The sequence below is a fragment of the Mytilus californianus genome, unplaced genomic scaffold (genome assembly GCF_021869535.1).
Source record: "Mytilus californianus isolate M0D057914Y unplaced genomic scaffold, xbMytCali1.0.p SCAF_4, whole genome shotgun sequence".
NCBI classification, from domain to species: Eukaryota; Metazoa; Mollusca; class Bivalvia; order Mytilida; family Mytilidae; genus Mytilus; species Mytilus californianus.
In genome coordinates, this window is record NW_026262690.1 from 110,694,271 (window position 1) to 110,718,228 (window position 23,958).

Here is a 23,958-nt window from a genome sequence, read left to right on the forward strand (position 1 = left end):
AAATCTAGCTAGAGTTTCAAAAATAAACTATGATTGAATTTTAAATGTAATATGTTTTTGAAAGGGAAGGCTGTACCATTAACATAAGTTGATCTAACTCAGACCGACGTTATAAGTACTCTATAATAATAACGTGTGGGGCATTCATCACAAAACCGTTTAAGTTTAATTGAAAAATCCACTGAAAAACACATATAAAATTTAACAAAAACCCTGTCGCGTCACCTGTGTATTCAAGACATCTTAAATTATGCTTGACCACGCTAGTCTAGAGTGTATGATTAGTTATCGATTAAAGATGTCGTGGCCTTCATAGTTTCTATAACATTTGAACTCCATTTGACCTGAATTTGTTATCTACAAACGCAGAAGCGGTTTGCCAAAATAAAAAGAAAAGGAAAGGAAAATGACAAATTTATTGATTCCGACATTTCATCTCAGACTATATACTGTAGAACATACTCGAGAGAACATACTTTTAATTTGGCAGTATTCCAACCATACACATCAGTTGATTTTAAGTATAACTTACGTCGTTAACTTACATAAAAAAAAGCACAGAGTTTCGCCCGCTTCCTCATTTCGAAGAGTCACAAAGTGGGAGAGGATGTGGTTTGTTCCTCATTTAATAACCGGAGTGACACAGCAAGCATTTCGTACAACCGTTAATTGTGGAACCCCCCTTTTTTGACGATTAATGCATTTGAACCCCCACCCCCCCCCCCCCCTTTATCCTGGGTTAGGAACCCCCCCTGGATCTGTTTGGTCTCATTCCAGAAATTATACACAAAAAAAATTGAATCTTAACTCAAGGTATGGGACAATGCTTACTCTGTTGTTCCTCATAACATGACCCAAAAAACATATATTGGCAAGTTTTTGTGAAAATCTCATGATAAGTGGCACATTAAATGACCATTGACTGTCCTGATGGTTAGAAACCTGTAATTCAGTGGTTGTAGTTTTTTGCTGTTTATGATACATGTTTTTCGTTTATGGTTTTGTACATAGTCAGATTGTTAGTTTTTTGTTTGGATTGCTTTATATTAACATGTCATGGCCTCATTTTATAGCTTGCTAAGCAGTCACGGTGTGTTTATTGTTGATGGACATACGGTGGCTATAGTTACTAACTTCTTTGTAATATGGTCTCTGCCAGTATACAGTTATAACACATTAAACTGCTATACTTGTTGCAGGCACTTTAGAAAGAAAGCGCTGGTTGAAATAGGTTTTACAGGGCCAAAACTACTTATTGAATTACCGTAATGTCAGATTTATATCTTCGATTTAAACGTGGCTGTATAAATACCTCTCAAACTGCCAACATGCATGGCAATAGCTCTTGCTAGAGTTTTTGTGTGTCAGTTAGAGAGATTATCATACTCCTGCACGTGTATTTAATTTAACTTTCTGATTCAGACCGGACATGACTGCGCATTTATATCCCGTACACATGGTACAGCCATTGTCTCCCCTAGGCAAGCATAGTTTAAATTTATTGTTTTTTTTTAGATAAAATTAATTAACAAGCCAAAATAACTAGATTTGGCTAAATAACTTGACTATCATTTACCTATCTACTAACTTTTACCCAATAATGTATCGAATAATCAACTAACTTATAAACCCGAGACTCATGCCTAACTCGTTGTTAAAATATATAGTGTGTTATATTCCCACAAAGAAGCATTATAATTAGAAATCCGATCAGAGACGGATCCAGTGTATTTTAAAAGTTGCCGGGGCGTTATTCCAAAAAAAATTTCGTATACCAATTTTTTGGATCGATTTTATGCATAAAATGATATAATTTCCAATCAATGGGGGCGTATGCCCACTATGTCCCTCCTGAACCACCCACTGTCCACCCATTGAGAGCGCAGTATTGGGCCCTTTGCAATTTTAGATGTTAAATGCCCAAATACTTTAGTTTTGGTACCATATACCATTGGCTTCGAACGAATACAGTGGCGTATCTCTCTCAACACCACGGGTGCCACATGAGGAGCAGGGTCTGGTTACCCTTCCGGAACACCTGCAGTGGCGGATCCGAAAGGGGGGGGGGGTGTTCCTGGGGTTGGAACACCCCCCCCCCCCCTTTATCCTGGGTTGGGAACCCCCTTTTAAAAATGGCTGGATCCGCCCCTGACCTGAGATCACTCCCGGTTTTTGGTGGGGTACGTGATGCTCAGTCTTTAGTTTTCTATGTTGTGTTCTTTATACTGTTGATTGTCTTTTGGTCCTTTTCTTCTTTTGCCATGGCATTGTCAGTTTATATTCAACCTACGATTTGCGGAATTCCCGTTGGTATATTTTGCCTCTCTTTTATAAACTTCACTTTTTGATATAGATAAAAATGCGGATCCAGGATTTTGATGGGGGCAAACTAGACAACGTCGTTAGAAGATTGACAAGTAAAAAGTCTATGTATGTCGCTCCATAATTACTGAGGGGCCGGACCCCTGCCCCCTCTCCTAAATTCGCCTCTTTAGATTTTTGTTTCAATGTGCTGACCACTAGGCGTTAAGCAAACAAGCAATCATTGTTTCTGTCGACTGCACCAGTTTAGAATTACATGCACAGAATATTGCCAAGGTATCTGATATATCTATATTTTGTCTCATTTTGTCTCATCCGGGTATTTGAACAATTCAATTCACATGCTTATTGGCATATTACTTCAAACAGCAAGTTTTTGACAAGTACAAAATAATTACACAATATAAATAAAAATTCACACATATATACAGTAAATAGTCTGGAGTCCTCTGTTCTCAGGACTAATTACTTTTTAATGAGTTTAACACACACTGACGCACAAACCATGATTGGGTTTTCTATTTTAAGAAAATCGTTATCATTCTTTACCAAATATCCGAACTCTCAATTAAAACATAACAATTTTAAAGTTTAAAGAAAATTAAAGAAAATTAGAAACGCGGACCTGAAAGAGAACGTCCAAGGTGATGCGGCATGCTTTCTAAGACGGCCGCTTCAAATTAATGTGATAAATTCACTGTTATAGCGTGTTTCATTTTAATCTGGTACCAATGAACTATCAGAAAGAGAGAGCTAGAGGGCTGTTTCGTAAACCAGTCATAACAAACCGGTATCATTACACATGTGTACATGTATGTCCTGATTCTTGATTCTTGATTTTCCAACTCATACAACAGGATGCCGTTTACCATTTGTCCATTTGACCACAGAGTTATAGCTGCAGGGTCATTGTCTATTACTACTGGAATCGCAGTATTTACGACTTATAAATGGTTATCGGAAAGAAGACGGAGAGCTCAAAGTAACGTTTATGAATCGGAAAAATTAGTGAACGAATACCTTGCTTTTCATTTTGCAAATGAGAAGAACATTCGCCTAGATCTTATTCCTGCAAGTGCTCTCGACTTTCCTAAACGATGTGCAGATTTGTGTCTAAAACACTCAGAGACTCTTTTGAAGGTATGTATAGTTTGATGATCTTGTAAGCAGGCAAGATGATTATGTCCACAGGTTTGATGAAAGGGAGATTACTCAAAAATTTCAAAATCATCTTAGCCATCATATGTGCAATTTTCTCAAGTACATTGCAAGTAATAACATTTCAATTAAATTGGTTATTCTAAGGGTCTAGTTGGGGGACCTTAATTTCTGTATTCTTTAAATTTTTAAGGTATTTTTCTCTATATTTAATAATAACACTTATTCTTTAAAATTCTCTAATTATATGATTTCCTTATTCTGTACAACATACATTTCTGTAATCAGTATTTTATTGGCTAATTCTTTTACTTTTCACAGTTATTCTTTGAACTTTTGCACCCCTTATTCTCTATTCTTTAATTTTTGGCTCATTTTTTTCTATTCATTATTTTTTGGCTATGATTCTCTATTTTGTAAACTCCATCTAGAGGCTCTATTATGTGTTGAGTGAAGAAACAAATCTATATAATAAACTTTTCAAAATAAAAAAAAAACAAGACAAACAAATTATTAAAAACTGATTTTTTTTTTATCCTGAGGAAAAAGTTTTTAATTTATAACAAATAGTGGTAATTATCATGATTATAGGTAAAAAAGAATCTTGGTTATAAATATATATTTATATATTTTTAAGATTTAAAAAATATCTCTTATAGGAAATTGATATTTACTAATTTTTGGGATCAAGCAGAAAGTTGTGGCCATTTCCTAACAGCAAAATTGGCCATTGGTTTTATCAATGTTTTTGTTGCTAAATCCAAAACGAAACTGCATTTATTTAGAAGTAGAAAAGGATTTTTGTATTAGTTTAAAATGCAAAAAAATAAGCATGATAAGATTGTTATAAAATAACAAACAAAAAAATCAGGGGACCTAAGTGGACAAGTAGTATTAGAAGTTTATCTACAGTTATCACTAACCTACAATCAACATTAAAATTGTGTATTCAAACCCTGCCCATGGATAGATGTGTTCAATTCCTACATTATCTTAGTTGCCAGTTTTCCTTCCAAATTTATGAAATTAAAATTGACTTTACATTACAAAGAAGTTGAAAAATTGAATATCTTTTCTTTTAAAGAAAGAAAAAAAAAGCATTAATTATCCTCCATGTTGAGGACTGAGGACATTTGACTCATATAAATAGACTTTTTGTTTTCTTTGTGCCATGATGTTTTAATTTGCTGTAATTGCCACAAATCGCCAGCACAAATTTGTATTTGAAAAAAAAAATATCTGTTGTGTCGTCTACTGGTCGGAGGACACAGTTATCGTCCTTAGATTTTCGTTGTCTACAATTATAGTCCCTAGTGTGGACAGTGTATAACTTGCAAATTTTTTTCATACACATTCTAAATTTATTTCTTTATATTTTATGCATGAAATATTAAGTAAGGGGATGAAATTACATGTTAAAAAAATTTGGTTGCTGAATCTTTATGTTAAGTAGTGATTTGGTCCAGTTAAAAAAAGGTCAAAAACTAGTATGTCTGAAGCTGTCAAACTGAATTTTAGACCCCCTTAACATATAATTGTCAATATTTTGAGTTAGAGCTGGTAGACTTTTCTATAATTTTGATATTATTTGTCCCAATAGTAGTACACTACACTGTAAAAATCTTTTTGAGATAGAGCAGGCGTGAATTTTTTAAATTTACTTTATTGTCTAAAAGAAATGCACTACGGAATAACTGTGTTCTCGGGCCTACTATTGTGAGGTTTCTGTCAGTCACATTTATAAACATAACTAAGACAGTAACCCAATAACGCATTAAATAAAAAAAAGCAATTAGTTCTTATTTGTATCTTGTATTATTTTGCAGTTTAATTCTGTTTCACGAGCATTAGATATAGGTTGTGCAGTTGGTCGATCATCGTTTGAATTAGCCAGAAAGTTCCAGGAAGTGATCGGTATTGACTATAGTCAAGCTTTTGTTGATGCTTGTCAACAGTTAAAGGACCAAGATAGTAGAATTTACTTCATCACAGACGAGGGAGAGTTAACTACAGGCTGTTCTGCTAAAGTTTCAGAGGGCATTGTAAGTTTTAGTTTGATGACATTGGATGAAAAATCGTCAACTGAATTTTCATTCTTATTTGATTTACTGTAATTGTTTTAACGCAGAAAATTATTCTCACAATTTGAAAAAATTATCAGAAAATAAGTTATAAGAACTCTTTGTAAACATTGATATTATTCAAATTGTAGATATCAATTTTCAGTTCCAGTCATACACAAATAGAAAGACAATTCAATTGACACAGACGTAGCATAGCCTGACTTGGTACATACAATATGATATGAAAAGATTAATATTACTAAAAATGTCCTCCCTATCTTAAAATTATTTTGACAAATACAAATCAATTGCTGCTCTAACCTGGAACGGGCCAAAGGGAGATAGCTCTAATAACATTAGAACCACATTGATAGAAGTACCATTTTGTTAATTACTGTACTGTAAACCGACTAATTTTCGCAAGCCATTTATTTTCGTGACTTTCGCGAGTAGAAAAATATCTCGGAGATAAATCGTCACGAATATGTAAAACTTGGATTTTTCCCTATTTATCTCCATCAAGTAAATTTTAGAATCGTGAAATTAAACCACCCAGAATTGGGTTAGAAAGGGCTAAACGCGAAATAAAGTATCCACAAAAATAAGTTGGTTTACAGTATCAGTAATAATTGATAACACAGAATTAAAAGGGATCTAGAAAGGTGAAATTTAAGGACTATATAACTGTCTTATGTTTATGAGATATGAAATCAAAATCTATGTTTTGTCAATGTAACATGATGACTGCCAAAAGAATGAACTTATTTATTTTAGTACACCTAGAATAGATAATAAAGCAGCCATCAGAATAGAAGATTTGAGTCAACAAAAAAACATGACAAGTATTTTTTGAAAATTTTGTATTTATCATTTATTTTGAAAATTCTGCATTTATATTCAATATTTTTCATGACAATCAGATTTGATTTGTTAAAAATCTTCAGTTTTCTTTAAGTCAAGTTTTTATTTTTTCCAGGATAAAAGTAGATGTTCATTTCAACAAGGTGATGCTTGCGATCTTCCACATGACATTGGAAAGTTTGGATGTGTACTAGCAGCCAATCTAATTTGTAGACTCCATACTCCTTTAGACTTCCTCAATAGAATGGCTGATTTAGTTATTCCTGGTGGAATTCTAGTGATTACTTCTCCTTACACTTTCCTTGAAGAATTTACACCCAAGGTAACTACTTATTATTTTCATGCATGTACAAATAACAGATTTCTAATGTTTTTTATTTTGTGTATCTTTTTTTGTACATCTCATCTATTTGTTATTTCTTAATGAATTCTTCTGATTATATTCCTTTATATATAAGTTAAGGCCTAGGTGGTTGAATGGTCTAAGTTATAGAAAAGAAAAAAAATAGGGGTATCCATCCACGACACAATGTCAGTATGTGCACAACAAAAAACACAAAAAGCAGAGAAACAGCAACAAGTCCATATCTGTATAGCCTGTCAATAGTGAGGTTGTAAGTTCTAATCCTGCACGCCACAGGTGCATTCCATTCCAATCTTAATTGACTAATATTGTCAGTTTTCCTGCCGAAAGTCATGGTTCTCTCCACTAATAAAAACTGACTGCCATTATATAGCCGATAGTGCTGAAAATGGCATTAAACACCAACAATCAATCCTGTATGTTCCTATCAAGGTAACTTTACTATTACAATTCTAATGATTATAGAAATGGATCAGTGGAAAGTGGTACCATGGTTGTCTGTGGTGCAACAGGTAGTGGTTTTAATATGTGCTTTGGTAAACAAAGAATTAAGAATTTGTATTTGCTGCTACTTTGTAAAGCATGCAGTATTTACGAGTATGAATAAAAATTGGTTGGCTTTGAGTCAGAATCATGTGTCAGGGTACAGTGACATATCTTCACATGTACTGTTACTTTCTGAGTTAGCTTAATAAAAATATGACTCAGTCAATCTCGAACATAGATTTGTATATCCACCTCTTGTTTACATGTTGTTGTATTGAATGTACCTGTAATATATACACTTGAATGTAAAACAGTCATCAATCAATAAATGAATCTAGTGATTACCTCCCCTTACTGTTTACATGCAAAGTTTACTCCCATGGTCTCTTGATGAAGAGTTGTCTCATTGGCAGTTATACCACATCTTACTATTATTATATTAACTAACTCTTTCAGACTTTACTGATTTATCTTTAATCAGGGTATGTTTATTCCATTTATCATGTTTATATTGATTTGTTTAATTTTTAGAGTAATTGGTTGGGAGGATATATAGGTAAAGATAACAAGCCAGTGACAGGAAAGATGACCTTGAAAAAAGTTTTAGGACCATCATTTGACCTTGTAGATGAAGTAGATATGCCTTTCTCTATCAGAGAGACAGCAAGAAAAAATCAGTTAACTGTAGCTGAAGCCACTGTATGGAGGAGGAAAAATGTTTAATGTGGAAATAATATAGTCATTATTACTTTTTGAAGACTGATTAGAACAAAAATTCTTTCGAAAACTATCTTAACAGAAAAATTATCTTAATTGAGTAAAGGCATTGCAAACACTTCTTTAATTCATAGTATGCCTGCTAATAGTTCCTTCCTCAGATGATGTTTCTTTTTTGCAAGTTGCTGCTCAAAAGCCAAATATAATTTTTAAAATCAACTGAAAAATGAAAATCCTCTCATAAGAAAATTTATTTCTAAACTGTTAACATGTGACTGGTGATAACATTAGTTTTGTGCAATATGATTGGACAACTTACACAATTTTACAGGAGATATTTCAGAACATACCTATTTAAAAATTTTGTATAAAGGTAATGAGATGGAATGCAGCTGGTATGTGTCCTTTATAAAATGAGAAGAGTTATTGGTAGTTATCTCCCCCTGAACTACGATATTAAGGGGAGACAATAAGTAGCATCATGTAAGTCAAATTATCTCCCTGGATAGGGAAATAGCTTAATCATGTTTTTTTTGCCTTACACAAAGGAATATTTCCTTTGTATATTTTAGTTTGCAATGGATGAAAGTTCGATATTGAGACTTTGAAAATTTTGCTATCTTATGGTCAAAGTTGTGTAAAAATAAATTGGCTTGAATGTTTAATGTTCTATGTTTGTAATACATGTACATACATATATTCACTGTCAATTTTCATTGAGGACTTTTTACATTAAATCTGAACCAACCCAGGATAAAGGGAGGGTTCAACCATATGTCCCCATTCAAAAGCATTGATCATCAAAAAAAGGGGGGATTCCAACCCCAGGAAACCCCTCCCCCCTGGATCTGTGACTTATTGCAAAAACAATATTTGTGTACCTGCCAAACACTTTCCTTTTTCAAGATATAGTCTAACTTTTTTGTCAGAATTGATTTATTATTTTACTTGTCCTTGTCCTGAATAAACATGAAACATTTACTAGTACCAGGGCTTCCAAAATTATTTTTAGCCAGCCGGACATTTTATATATTATCCCGATTTTAATCCCTTAAGACTAAATAAACAAAAGGCAATTATGGTAATCAGTTGCCGAGTTGGCCATCCCAATGATTGACATTAAAAAAAAGATATCAAACTTTCTTTGATTCAAATTCGAAGTTCTGACGTAAACTGTTAAATTGGCAGTGCATCATTCGAAGTGTGCAACATCAGCGTACTTATATCTACTTAGGCTCTTTATTTGTGCAAAATAACGTTGTCAAAAACTACTTTCGTTTTTATACCGGATGTAATTTTGACAATGGTAAAACATGGACCAGAGACGGATAAATTACTACTTCTTGTTAAACAAACAAAAATTAATCAATCATATTTGTTGAAGATATTATATTGAAATATTTAATTGTTACTGTAGTTTTTATTTAAAACAGCAAAGCACAAACTATGTGAAATTACAAAGTATTTCTCTGAATTGTCGGTGTCAAATGGGACACATGATAAAAAATACTTTTAATTTTTCGTCTTTTATTTTATCTCAAATTTTGTGTTTTTCATCATTTTGGATAATTTTGTGTCAATGGTACTGATCTCTGTTATATGTATATAAACTTTTCTGTAGACTTGACATAGACAGTCTGTTGTTTAAGATTTTTGTTGACCTCCAGATGTCTTTTAAATGGAGAGGCAAAAGACAACAAAGGGACATTCAAATTCATAAATATGTTAAAGTTTGTTTCAATTATTGCAGTCCCATTGGCATATACCTTACATATCCTTTTCTTTGTATACTTGTATTGGATAAGAACAAGTGACACCATGATCAAATAGTCCTTCAAACTTACAATCTATCTATTAATACATAATATTACTTGAAAATAACATTGTGATAAATAATACATAATGTCACTTTAAAATAACATTGTCTTGAATAGTACATAATGTCACTTACATGAATAATACACAATAGAACTTAATGATAACATTGACATGTGGTTTGTTAATCCATGTGTTGTGTCAATTTTCATACATCTAACAAAGATGTCTGTTCAAATTAGTCAGTATGTTCAGTAAAAATTTGACATGTGTTAATATCACATCTACAGTCATTTGACACATGATATGATAATTCATCAAAAACAATTGGTAGGTGATGTGCCAATTATCCATATATCTAATAAATATGTCTTTCAAGTAAACATTTGACGTATGTTATGTCACTTCTTCAGTCATTTGACACATGGTATAACAATTCTTCTGATATTTGATATGTGGTGTGTCAATTCTCCATACATCTAGCAAATATGACTGTTCAGTAAACATTTGACATGTCCTAAGTCAGGAGCCTGATGTTCAGTGGTTGTCGTTTGTTGATGTGGTTCATATGTGTTTCTCGTTTCTCGTTTTTTATATAGATCAGACCGTTGGTTTTCCTGTTTGAATGGTTTTACACTAGTCATTTTTGGGGCCCTTTATAGATTGCTGTTCGGTGTGAGCCAAGGCTCCGTATTGAAGGCCGTACTTTGACCTATAATGGTTTACTTTTACAAATTGTGACTTGGATCGAGAGTTGTCTCATTGGCATTCATACCACATCTTCTTATATCTATGCGTTAACTTATGTCACATCTATAGTCATTTGACACATGATATTACAATCCATCGAACAATTGCTAGGTGATGTGCCAATTCTCGATATATCTAACAAATATGTCTCAGTAAACATTTGACATGTGTTATGTCACTTATAGTCATTTGACACATGGTATAATTATTCAACTGATATTTCATATGTTGTGTGTCAATTCTCCATATTCTACCAAATATGTGTGTTCAGTAAACAGTTTACATATGAAATGTCACTTTTACAGTCATTTAACACATGGTATAATAATCCATATGTCATATGACATGTGCTGTGTCAATTCTCGATATATCTAACAAAAAAATGTCTTTTCAACAAACAATTGACATGTGTATGTCTTCTACAGCTATTTACCACATGGTTCTATAATTCCACACCCATTTGACATGTGGAATGTCGATTCTCCTTATATCTTACAAAAATGTCATTTCAACAATCGACATGTTATGTCACTTGATAGGTCATTTGACACATGGTATAATAATTCATCTAACATTTGATGCTGTGTCAACTCTCGATATATCCAACAAAAATGTCTTTTCAACAAGCATTTGACCTGTTATGTCTTTTACAACAATTTACCACATGGTTTAATATTTTCACAGCCATTTGACATGTGGTATGTTGATTCTCGATATATCTTACAAAAATGTCTGTTCAACAATCTTTCGACATGTTATGTCACTTATGAGGTCATTTGACACATGGTTTAATAATTACACAGCCATTTGACATGTGATATGTCGATTCTCATTATATCTAACAAATTATCTGTTCAACAAGCGTTTGCCATGTTTTACTAGTATGTCACTTCTTCAGTCGTTTGACACTTGGTATAATAATTCATCGGACTTGGTCATAATCTATATCAGTTCCCACGAAATCTGATATGTTATGACCGTTCTTCAGACGTTTGATATGTCTAATATCAATTTTAAAGACTGGACACATGATACATGTATATGTCATTTGTATAAAAAAGATTACACGGTATGGGTTTTTCTCATCGGTGAAGTCCTTACGGTTGCCTATGATTGCTTACATCCACTTCATTTGAACTTTGGTGGATAGTTGTCTCATTGGCAATCATACCACATCTCCTTATTTTTGCCAATTCAATTAATATCTGGAGTCATATATAAATAAAGAGAAGCAATGGACTTACACCTGTGAGATAACAACCAAACAACACAGTTAAAATAAAAGGACGTTATTTGAACAAGTGGCATAACGTATAGCGTGTAATTTCTACAGACGTTTGACTTGTATATCGTTTTAGATAGTTCTGAAGGCATTCGAAGTGTGTTAAGTGAGATGTCATCAGTATTGCAGACATGTAAAGGATATATATATGTCAGTCATGAATATATGCAGGATGAAAACCAATAAATAAGTGATGTTAGGGTTACATTCCAAATGCAGCTGGTTACTTTTTTTGTCGAGATATCTGCTTGAAGAAAACAAGTCCTCGTTATATTAAGTTTTGCCGATATATATATCGGTTATTTGTTAGTCATTTCAAAGTAATCAGTTGCATGCATAAATATGATTAGGGAATAGTCAATGATATATTTAAAATAACGTCTTTTACAACGAGCCAAATCTCTTTCCTCGTTGACAGTCATGACACTATTGGAGTTTAAGGCCCGAACTCGGATGTAAGATAAGATAGATCAGAAAAAAATATTTTGATTCGGCATAAGTCAAATATACATCACAAGCTCTAAGGAGCTTTTGATCGAATATAAAATGTGACAGTGTATTTAAGCATCGCACACATCCATACATTATAAAACTATAGGCTCCCAAGAGCCTCCTGTGTCGCTCACCTGATTCTACTTTGGTTTTGGAAATCATGTAAAAATAGATTAAAATCATAACAGATACCCTAATAATGTTTGAGGCCAAATTTGGTTTAACATTGGCCCCGTAATTTAATCAAAAGCAGAAGACTTTTGTAAAGTTTACAGAAATTATCAATAAATTCATTAAAATTGTAGAAAATGACTTTATAAGGACAATGACAAATCAGTTACACAGTAACAACACTTGGTCAGCACCTCAAAAGAAACATTCATACCATGTCTGGTTTCAATCCATTAAACGGTTTTCTAGAAGAAGACATTTGTATATATTTCCCATAGGGTCCTTTGTTAAACTAAGTCCCCCGTTGGCAGCCATCTTTGTTGATGGATTTGCTACAAAGTAACAACACTTGGTCAGCCCCTCATTAGGAACATTCATGCCATGTTTGGTTTCATTCCATTCAGTGGTTTTTCAAAAGAAGACTTTTGTATGTATTTCACATAGGGTCCTTTGTTAAATTTAGTTCCCCGATTGGCAGCCATCTTGGATGATTGATTGACTACAAAGTAACCAAACTTGGCCAGCACCTCATTAGGAACATTTATGCCATGTTTAGTTTCATTCCATTCAGTGGTTCTCTAAAAGAAAACATTTGTATGTATTGTCCATAGGGTCCTATGTTAAACTAAATCCCCGCTGGCGGCCATCTTGGATGATTGATCGCCTACAAAGTTACAATACTTGGTCAGCACCTCATAAGGAATATTCATGCCATGTTTTATTTCATTCCATTTAGTGGTTCTCTAAAAGAAGACATTTGTATGTATTTCCCATAGGTTCCTATGTTAAACTAATTCCCTTTCTGGCGGCCATGTTGGATGATGTATCGGCTTCAGAGTAACAACAATTGGTCAGCACCTCATAAGAAACCTTCATGCCATGTTTGGTTTCATTCCATTCAGTGGTTCCCTTAAAGAAGACATTTGTATGTATTGTCCATAGGGTCCTATATTAAACGAAGTCCCCCGCTGGCGGCCATCTTGGATGATGGATCGCCTACAAAGTTACAACACTTGGTCAGCACCTCATAAGAAACATTAATGCCATGTTTTATTTCATTCCATTTAGTGGTTCTCTAAAAGAAGACATTTGTATGTATTTCCCATAGGGTCCTATATTAAACTAAGTCCTTCTCTGGCGGCCATCTTGGATGATGGATCGGCTTCAAAGTAACAACACTTGGTCAGCACCTCATAAGTAACATTCATGCCATGTTTGGTTTTATTCCATTCAGTGGTTCTCTAAAAGAAGACTTTTGTATGTATTGTCCATAGGGTCCTATGTTAAACGAAGTCCCCCGCTGGCGGCCATCTTGGATGATTGATCGCCTACAAAGTTACAACACTTGGTCAGCACCTCACAAAGAACATTCATGCCATGTTTTATTTCATTCCATTTAGTGGTAACATTTGTATGTATTTCCCATAGGGTCCTAAGTTAAACTAAGTCCCCCTCTGGTGGCCATCTTGGATGATGGATCGGCTTCAAAGTAACAACACTTGGTCAGCACCTCATAAGTAACATTCATGCTATGTTTGGTTTCATTCTATTCAGTGGTTCTCTGAAAGAAGACTTTTGTATGTATTGTCCATAGGGTCCTATGTTAAACGAAGTCCCCCGCTGGCGACCATCTTGGATGATGAATCGGATTCAAAGTAACAACACTTGGTCAGCACCTCATAAGTAACATTCATGCCATGTTTAGTTTCATTCCATTCAGTGGTTCTCTAAAAGAAGACATTTGTATGTATTGTCCATAGGGTCCTATGTTAAACGAAGTCCCCCGCTGGCGGCCATCTTGGATGATGAATCAGCTACAAAGTAACAACACTTGGTCAGCACCTCATAAGGAACATCCATGCCATGTTTGGTTTCATTCCATTCAGTGGTTCTCTAGAAGAATTTCAAAATGTAAAAAGGTAATGATGACGACGACGGACGACGGACGCCAAGTGATGAGAAAAGCTCCCTTGGCCCTTCGGGCCAGGTGAGCTAAAAAATAAAGAGATGTGGTATGATTGCCAATGAGACAACTATCCACCAAAGTTCAAATTAAGTGGATGTAAGCAATTATAGGCAACCGTAAGTCCTTCAACAATGATAAAAACCCAAACCGTACAATCGGCTTTAAAAGGCCCCGAAATGAAAAGTACGAAAAAATTCAATTGAAAAAAATAACGGCCTAATTTATAACAAAAACAATTTACGGAAAACAAATATGACAAACATCAACCATGACAACCACTGAACTACAGGCTCCTGACTTGGGACAGGCACATGATAAAGAATGTGACAGGGTTAAACTTGTTTGAAGGCGCCAACCCTCCCCCTAAGTTGGGACAATGGCATTTATACATCCCTAAAAAAGTCAGTTTGAAGATTTTGGATTAAAATCAATGTTAGTTTGTCCTGTTGCATTTCAAATGTTTTCCAATCATATTTCAATGTGTTGTGTTGGTCTTATTTGGAAAATAAATTAATTGTTATTCGAATAATCCTTCATGATTACGCTATTTGGATGAATGTGAAAGGTATTCTTATTGACTTTTTATGGCTAAGCTGTTTGGCTGCTTGTAATAAGTAGGAACGGCCTTTCATGGTTACGTTGTTTGACTGTTGGTGATGCATGGCTAATATGTTTGGCTGCTAGGGAAGAGTAGTGTATAAAGTAAAACATACAAGATTTGTTTGGTTTTGAAGAGTACTCCTAGTTTAAGGAAATGAAGGAGGAGTGGGCATTCATTTTAAATATTTTCCTATGCACTGAAGTTACTAATCGCAGTTCCCCATGGTTCAGTATGTAGAACTACAACATATTCTCATTATACAGTTATTCTTTACTACAATAACGAGAAAAAATAGTAATTTAAAAGGAAATGTATACGCTCGGTTAAACTTGAAGGAGTTGAATATAGAACTGTAAATATTTGTGTAGGTATATTTACAAACGGAAAACGGGTGTGACCTGCCATAAGACCATTTAATAGATCCATGGACAAACTTGGATCATTAAAGACATTAATGTAAAGGTAAGATACACTATTTGTATTTCTTTCTTGTTAAATGTCCCTAAGGTATGGGTTTGCTCATTGTTGAAGTCTGTACGGTGACCTGTATTTGCTACATTCTTGTCCTTTGGTCTTTGGTGGTTGATAGTTGTCTCGTTGGTAAACATACACCATCTTCTTAATTTCTATATATTATAGCATAGGCTGTACCTACATATATCTTAAATCTTTTTCCTAGATTAAAAGCATTGCCATCTAACGTAATGGAATACATGTTGCTTAAGGGTTTGAGAAAACGGGAAAACACCTATATAAATATAAATATTTATGTTTTTATTTATATACAAAAAACTTATTTTGAAACTTATTGTAATTATGTTCAGTTTTTATTTTCCCTGGCATGTACTTTCTTATACTCTTCAAACCGTTGATTATTTTGAAGTTATGTCTACGTTGCATACGACAAAATCTGCACAAGTTATGGATCAAAGGGAGATAACCAAAGTTTTTTTTCACAACTGTGAAAATTAAAATATATATTTGTTTCCATATTATCTACTGCATGCACTGTCATGTTCACTAATCTGTGTACTGTCATGTTCACTAATCTGTGTACTGTCATGTTCACTAATCTGTGTACTGTCATGTTCACTAATGAGTGTACTGTCATGTTCACTAATCTGTGTACTGTCATGTTCACTAATCGGTGTACGGTCATGTTCACTAATCGGTGTACGGCCATGTTCACCAATTGGTGTACTGCCATGTTCACCAATTGGTGTGCTGTCATGTTCACTAATGAGTGTACTGTCACGTTTGTAATCTTGCCCTCGATAGACCATTTATTAGTTTGATAACATTAGTGTATTAAACTTATTGATATACTACATCTCCTTATTAATTATTTGTCGATAGAAACTTGGATGTAGATTATTGATTGACACAGTATAGATACTAAATCCTGTACTATTGTCAATATATATAACGTAGGTAAGAAATGGAAAGAAGTACAGTTTGTTTGTTGATGGTTGTCAATCTGATGTATGTGTGTATTGGAGCTGCTATCTTTATGACATTAGAATCAGAAAATGAAACCACGACGTCATCAGAAATACTTTCCACTGTTAATACATTTCTTGGTAAGTGTAATTACCTAGCTTTACGTTATAATAAAGTGCAAACTAGCTTGAAATTCTGAACCCTGGAATTGCGTTTAGGTTTTTCATTTGTTTTGTCTTTTTGATATAGTATGATATAAGTATTATTAAAGCATCAGTTATTGGGCTCATCATTATATTTACATATATTTCCAAATAGCTCGTTATCTAGATGCCGTAAATCATTACAGAATCGAAGACTTAAGATTACCTTTCCGTCAGAATTAAGAATGTGTTATGTATTGATCAATCATAGTTATTAGATATGAATAACGTTTATCAAAGTGAAAAAAAAAATGATTGGGTTGATCTTCTGTAGTAAAATAACATGATGTCGGATTAAGTTGAACTTATCATTCATGCATACATTTACTGTGATTTTGTATTTTATTAATGAGAGATGAGACTTAAATCGAATATTAAATTGATAAAAAAAAACTAAAATTTGTATGTAAACACATTCATACGCTAAGTATACTTTTTGAACTCACTTTCCTGATGTTTGAGCAGTCGTAAGTTACTGATATTTTTATGTTCAGTAAACCATTTCTATCCATGAGCTACATATATACTAACAATTGATTATATTTAAGCCACGTATGATACACGTCGTTAAGTCTGTTTCAGACAACAAGTCATCTTGTTTGTAGAGTTGACATGAATAACTAAACAATTCATTTCATCTAAGTGCTCGTAACTCACAAATGCATGTGTTTGTTTTTCAGCTAATCATTCCACCTGTTTGAGTAACAAGGAGTTACAGAAATTTCTCCGTAAAGTGCTAACAGCGTATCAGAATGGAGTTTTTACAACAAACGAGACAAGAAGTGCAACACAGTGGGATTATCCCAGTTCTTGGTTTTTTGCCATGACCGTTACAACTACTATAGGTACTTACTGCAAAGGAAATAAAACCTTTCCCCAGAATCAGTTGGTGTTTACCGGGACATTTAATGTTTTGCATTTTTTGCATGAATTATTCTAAACGTACCAGTTAGAAAAATAACGAACACAGTCAAACGCAACATGAAAATGAAGTGAAGCAATATCTTAAGTAGTAAAATTTAGAAATTAGGCATTTATGTTAAACCAGTTATTGGCCCTTATCAGGCAAGCTATACAAAAACATTATTGTACAAGTGATTGCAAATAAATTTTATTATGAAGCATGCGTCAATAGAAAATTGAATTAGACTATTGGCAATATAGGACATTATGACAATATTACATGTATATATTTATATGATTTCTTGTATTTGACAGGATATGGGAACCAGTCTCCCGTCACAGATGGAGGAAGAACTTTCTGTATATTTTACGCATTGCTGGGGATTCCACTCACAGGGATAATGTTACTGGGTCTTGGAGAAAAACTGAAATTCATAGTTTATTCTATACAGAATAGGAAATGTACAAAATATGAGAAAACAGAAAGTTTCATAAAACATATAGTACTAAATGTATTTATAGTTGGATTGTTGACATTGTTACCGGCGCTGGTCTTCCATCTTATAGAAGACTGGACTTACGGGGAATCTGTATATTACTGTTTTATTACATTGTTTACCATAGGGTTTGGTGATTTTGTAGTAGGTAAGTGTTTGTGTTAGATGGGTTTTCAATGTATAAGAGCAATGATTTGTATAGTGCTCGTGTTAGAACAGGACCATACTTATACTTTGAAAGCTTAATGATATTGTTGTAAATGTAAGTATATAAATGTGTTAGGAGTTATTGTAGTTTTCTAGTAAGTATGCATGCATTTGTGTTGAAACAGTTCTATCGTATGAGGGAATAATCCGCGGTGGCTTTCTAATCACATACAAGCTCTCTTTTCTGGATATAAAAAAAATAAGGCGATGTGATATGATTACTATTGAGACAATTATCCACCAGACACAAAAATTTGCAACCATAGTGCACTGTTCAGCATTCAACAATTACTATATCGTAAAGAAAGGTATACATGTTTTCTTTCTCCTTTCTGTCCCCAGCTTTTCCTGGTCCCTCACTATCTTTTCCTCCATTCTATTCTATTTTTTTCTTCGTTTTTGAACTTTCAGTTTTCTTACATGTTCTCCCCATCGTCAGCGAGAACTTGGTTACAATAAGAACTAAAGATTTTCTCGTTTTATTATACCCCACGCAACGAGTTGCGGAGGGTATAATGTTTTTGACCCGTCCGTCCGTCTGTCCGTCTGTCCATCCGTCTGTCTGTCCGTCCGTCCGTCTGTCCGTCCGTCCGTCCGTCAGTCCGTCAGTCCTGTTTCTTGTCATCGCAACTCCTCTCAAACCACACAACAGAATTTCACGAAACCTTTTTAGATAATAAGGACATACTATGTAGTTGTGCATATCGACAGGAAATTACGATTCAATTCTTTTTCTAGGAGTTACGCCCCTTTGAACTTATTTGCCCAATATACTACTGCAACAGTTTGTCATCGCAACTCCTCTCAAACCACACAACAGAATTTCATGAAACTTTTTCAGATAATAAGGACATACTACGTAGATGTGCATATCGACAGGAAATTACGATTCAATTTTTTTCCAGGAGTTACGCCCCTTTGAACTTATTTGCCCAATATACTACTGCAACCTTTTGTCATCCCAACTCCTCTCAAACCATACAACAGAATTTCATGAAACTGTGTAGATAATAAGGACATACTATGTAGATGTGCATATTGACAGGAAATTATGATTCAATTTTTTTTTCTGATACAATTTTTTTTTCTTTTCTTACACTTATTTTATTTCTCCAATGACAATGTGGGGACGTGGGGTATGTGAGCGCGCTCACTAAGGTTCTTTCATTTGTTATAAATTTTGTCATGTAGGGTCTTTTGTAGATTGCTATGCGGCATGGGGTTTTCTCATTGTTGAAAACCGTACATGTAGTGACCTATAGTTGCTAACATCTACGTTATACGATCTCTGACGGATAGTTGTCTCATTGGCAATCATACAGCATCATACTGTTATATATTAGTTGATTCTAGTTGTACAGACAGAAGATGCATAAAACAAGGCGCATTTCATAAACGATGGAGTTAAAGACAGAGGAAAAACACTCACATTTCATAGCAGTTAAAATTAAGATGGCTCATCTGAAAGACATGTGGGCAGAGTATGATTACATTTTCTCAAAATAATGATATTTTTCTCTGTTGAGTATATAACTTAGAACTGAATATCTACTCTTCTTGTTGTTATTGGTAACATCAATGTACTAGTTATCTATTCTTTATATTTGATGTAGTTATTTCTTTCTGATGTCTGGTTTCATTATACTGAGAAAATATTCTTTTATTATTTTAATTGCAGCTTCAAACGCAGAACAAAATTACAAAACTTTATACAAGATTTTAGTAAATATTTGGATTTACATCGGTTTGGCGTGGTTCACCACAATCATCAGTTACATTAGTGACAAATATACTGAATCTATAACGGAAAGAGAAGATAAATATAAGGTAGGTCCAGATACAATCAGCTAGGGGATGGTGAGATGAAATATGATATATGGAAATTAATCATATTATTCTCTTTTCTTTATATTCCAGCACCCCATTATTCTATAATCTTTATTTTTTGTGCCTATTTGTCTGATATGAAAATGTGGATGGATTTAAGTGATACCTTTAATTGATTTTAGCTGACACATAAAATGGGCAAAACAATACAAGAAGAAAGAGCAAAACCAGACAAAATGTCGGATTTGGGACAGACACGTAAATATGTAGAAGCAATAAGCTTTTTGTGTTTCCTCTCTCTATTCAAAGTTAACATGTGCAATGAAAAATCAATCCACTAAAATCACATAATTTCACGGGGCTAGGAGGAAATTTGAAAAAAAAGCAGGACAGGATTTTTGAGTAAAAAAAAGGCAGGATGAGCAATTTGGCCACAAAAAAAAAGGCAGGATGACAATTTATGTAAAAAGTCAGGATAAACTAATAAAAAAAAAAAGGCAGGACCGAATAGAGTGAAAAATAAAAAGGCAGGACAGAATTACAACTAAAAAAAAAAAAAAATGCAGGACACAATTTTTCATCCTAGCCCCCCATAAAAATCAAATGGTAGCTCCCTTACTGAAAGCAAGCTCAGTGTATTTCAGATGTCATTGTGTTCTTTGTGTGTGAGTATGTGTTATTTACATATATCCAACATTTTCTTTTATTCATTTTTTTTAAAATGCTTTTATCAATAGTAAACTAAAACGTTTGACTGTAAAATAATATTTTTCAACATGTTGCAGATTTCCAATGATCTACCAATAGCTGAAAAGTCACAGAAAACTAGTATCAAACAGGCCGGAATGTGACTGTCAACTGTGACGTCATTGTAGACTATCAACTAGTAGATGGTTTAGTTCAAACAAATTAAGACGTGATTTGGACATTGAAGACAATTATACGGATATATTACAAAAAGAACCACATATGTTAAAATGTAAGGGAGCAACCATTTAACTTCAAGGGGGAGGGGGTTATGGTTTTTGCCTGAGTCAGATTTTTTTTCGCACTATAAGGTATGGGGAAAATCTGGATTCAGAATATTTTTTTTTGTCATCTGCTTAACCACAATATTTTTTTTCATCAAATTAGGGATCAGGATATTTGTTTTAGGAAAAAACCATACCCCTTCCCCCTTGAAGTTAAATGGTCGTTCCCTAACAGTTTAAGCACTCTTTCTTCAATTCTAAACACTGTTTGTTAAGGATATTTAATATCTCCGGGTGTTGATTGGTGCAGTCCTATAGATACCACGTGTATAAGAAGTACCAACGTTATGTAAAAGCTTTAAATGAACTAATGGATTATTGTTGGACATAAGAAATTAAAATAAAGATGGATAAAATCAATAATTTTTTAATAAATACATAATAAAATAATAAGGAGATGTGGTATGATTGCTAATGAGTTTACTATCCACCATAACAAAATTCAAATGAAGTGGGTGTAATCAATTTTAGGGAACATTACAGCCTTCAACAATGAGAAAAACCCATACCGTATATTCGGATATAAAGGCCCCGACATAAATAATGCAAAACAATTCAATTGAGAAAACTAAAGGCCTAGTATATAATAAAACAATTTACGAAAATCACAATTTGACAGACATGAACGACAACCATGCACTGTACTACTGGCACCTGACTTGGGGCAGGCACATTAATAATACCGCGGGTTAAACATGTTTGCTGGCGCCAAATCTCCCTCTAACCTGGGACAGTGATGTAACAGCACAACATAAGAACAAACAATTAAAATCACAGTTGAAAAGGGCTTAACTTATCAGATCGATACAAAACAGAAACACAACTAACAAATACACAGAACGAAAGTCGCAGGGAATTTATACATCCCCTAAAACAAACAAGACACAAAGTACTCGCAGTTACTGACAGCTAGTTCAAAGTTAAACAGATGTCGCTGATTTCATATAAAATTAGAAAACAAAATGGTTGTAAAATACTTACATCAGTATTAAATATATATCCATTTGAAGATGTATATACTTCTTAATCTATATACCTAGGATGTTATAAGAAAGAATATAATATATATCCCTTATAGTTAAATAAATGTCACCGCCCTTTCCTTGAAAAAAAACTTTAACCCCATAAAACAAGATATTTGACTAAAGTGATCTAAAACCTTAGTCAAATATCTTGTTTTAGAAAGTTATCTAAAGTCTTTGTCAAAGAACTTGTTTTAGAAAGGGAGTCCGTCATTTTTACATTAAACTGGTGGTATCATGGATTACATTGGAAGAATCATAAATTAAGGCATTCCACTAAAAAAACAATGTTTGGCAACCTCAGTGGCAAATATCCTAACGGAATAAAACATGATCACGAACAGAAACATATGTATAGCCATATTATATAGATATAAGAAGATGTGGTATGAGAGCCAATGAGACAACTCTCCATCCAAGTCACAATTTGTAAAAGCAAACCATTATAGGTCAAAGTACGGCCTTCAACACGGAGCCGTGGCTCACACCGAACACCAAGCTATAAAGGGCCTCAAAAATGACTAGTGTAAAACCATTCAAACAGGAAAACCAACGGTCTAATCTATATAAAAAACGAGAACGAGAAACACTTATGAACCACATCAACAAACGACAACCACTGAACATAAACTAAAACGGAAATTATCTCCAGTTTAATTACCCTTCTGAAAACACAACACTACGACAACTTAGGTCGGAATATATCTAAAGATTCAATAAACTTTGCTGAAAATTATCTGATTGATTGATTGTTGCTTACATAACACCTAGCAAACTGTTTACAATAATACAATAGGTAGTTTCTGCAAGGTAGAACGACAGGGATGAAAGGGGAATAATTTGGATTGATCGATCGATTGGTGATTGCTTTACACCTCATCAGCACAAAAAGGCTATATCGTGGCGAATGATAATTTTGACTGCCACTGTTGGAAAGGAGCAGACATTTTGCTTTGCAACAGGCCGCTAATAAGCTCCTAAAACTTGTTGTAAGGGTTATTTAAGGTCCACAGACCATGGAACTGTTTACATAAGGTTGAACATCATCTTTTAATGCCTTAGTCATACTGTTGACAAATATGAATTAATACAACCTTGGCAGAATCATTTGCAATACATTTTGTGTCATTGAAACAACATTAAACTAACTTGCTAATTTATGTGACATACAATTTGATCTCAAATGACCTTAGTTAAAGAATAACATATCACTTGTTTTTAATCAACTTCAACAATCTACAGCATTAGTCATCCTACTGTTAAACATTAATCTTAAACAACCTTGGTCAAATATATATATAAAGCCTCAGTTGTGATAAAGAAATTACACTGGCTGAATTTTGTTGTGCTTTGAGTTAATTTACCGTGACATACAACTTGGTCTTTATTTAAAAAGCTTGACAGGAAGTTTCTGAAACCTTAGTCATCAAACTTTCAAAAAAACGTAGTCATCAAACTCGCAAATCAGCCTTGCTTATCAAATTCATCATTGAACTCATCAAAAAGCCTTAGTCATCAAAAGTCACAAACACATCCTTAGTCACCAAACTCACCAAAAAGCCTTATTCATCATACTCACTAAAAAGCTTTAGTCAAATCGATCATAAAGACTTAGTCATCAATCTCATCAAAACTCACCAAAAAGCCTTAGTCACCAAACTCACCAAAAAGCCTTAAACACCAAACTAACCAAAAAGCCTGAAACATCAAACTCACCAAAAAGCCTTAGTAATCAAATTCATCAAAAAGACTGGGTCATCAATCTCATAGAAAAGTCTTG

At 33.8% G+C, this 23,958-nt stretch overlaps 2 protein-coding genes across 2 annotated transcripts; both read left to right on the forward strand.

Annotated features, from left to right (window-relative positions):
* The first annotated feature begins 3,093 nt into the window (after positions 1–3,093).
* Positions 3,094–9,487, forward strand: LOC127739128 (uncharacterized). The gene is made up of 4 exons (XM_052250714.1): positions 3,094–3,462; positions 5,307–5,522; positions 6,520–6,726; positions 7,786–9,487. The coding sequence occupies exons 1-4, from the start codon at positions 3,181–3,183 to the stop codon at positions 7,975–7,977; spliced, it is 897 nt and encodes a 298-aa protein (XP_052106674.1). The 5' UTR covers positions 3,094–3,180; the 3' UTR covers positions 7,978–9,487.
* Positions 9,488–15,369: 5,882 nt separating this feature from the next.
* LOC127739129 (potassium channel subfamily K member 2-like) lies at positions 15,370–21,519 on the forward strand. The gene is made up of 6 exons (XM_052250716.1): positions 15,370–15,510; positions 16,480–16,628; positions 17,372–17,536; positions 17,910–18,239; positions 19,977–20,125; positions 20,911–21,519. The coding sequence occupies exons 2-6, from the start codon at positions 16,487–16,489 to the stop codon at positions 20,974–20,976; spliced, it is 852 nt and encodes a 283-aa protein (XP_052106676.1). The 5' UTR covers positions 15,370–15,510; positions 16,480–16,486; the 3' UTR covers positions 20,977–21,519.
* Positions 21,520–23,958: the final 2,439 nt, after the last annotated feature.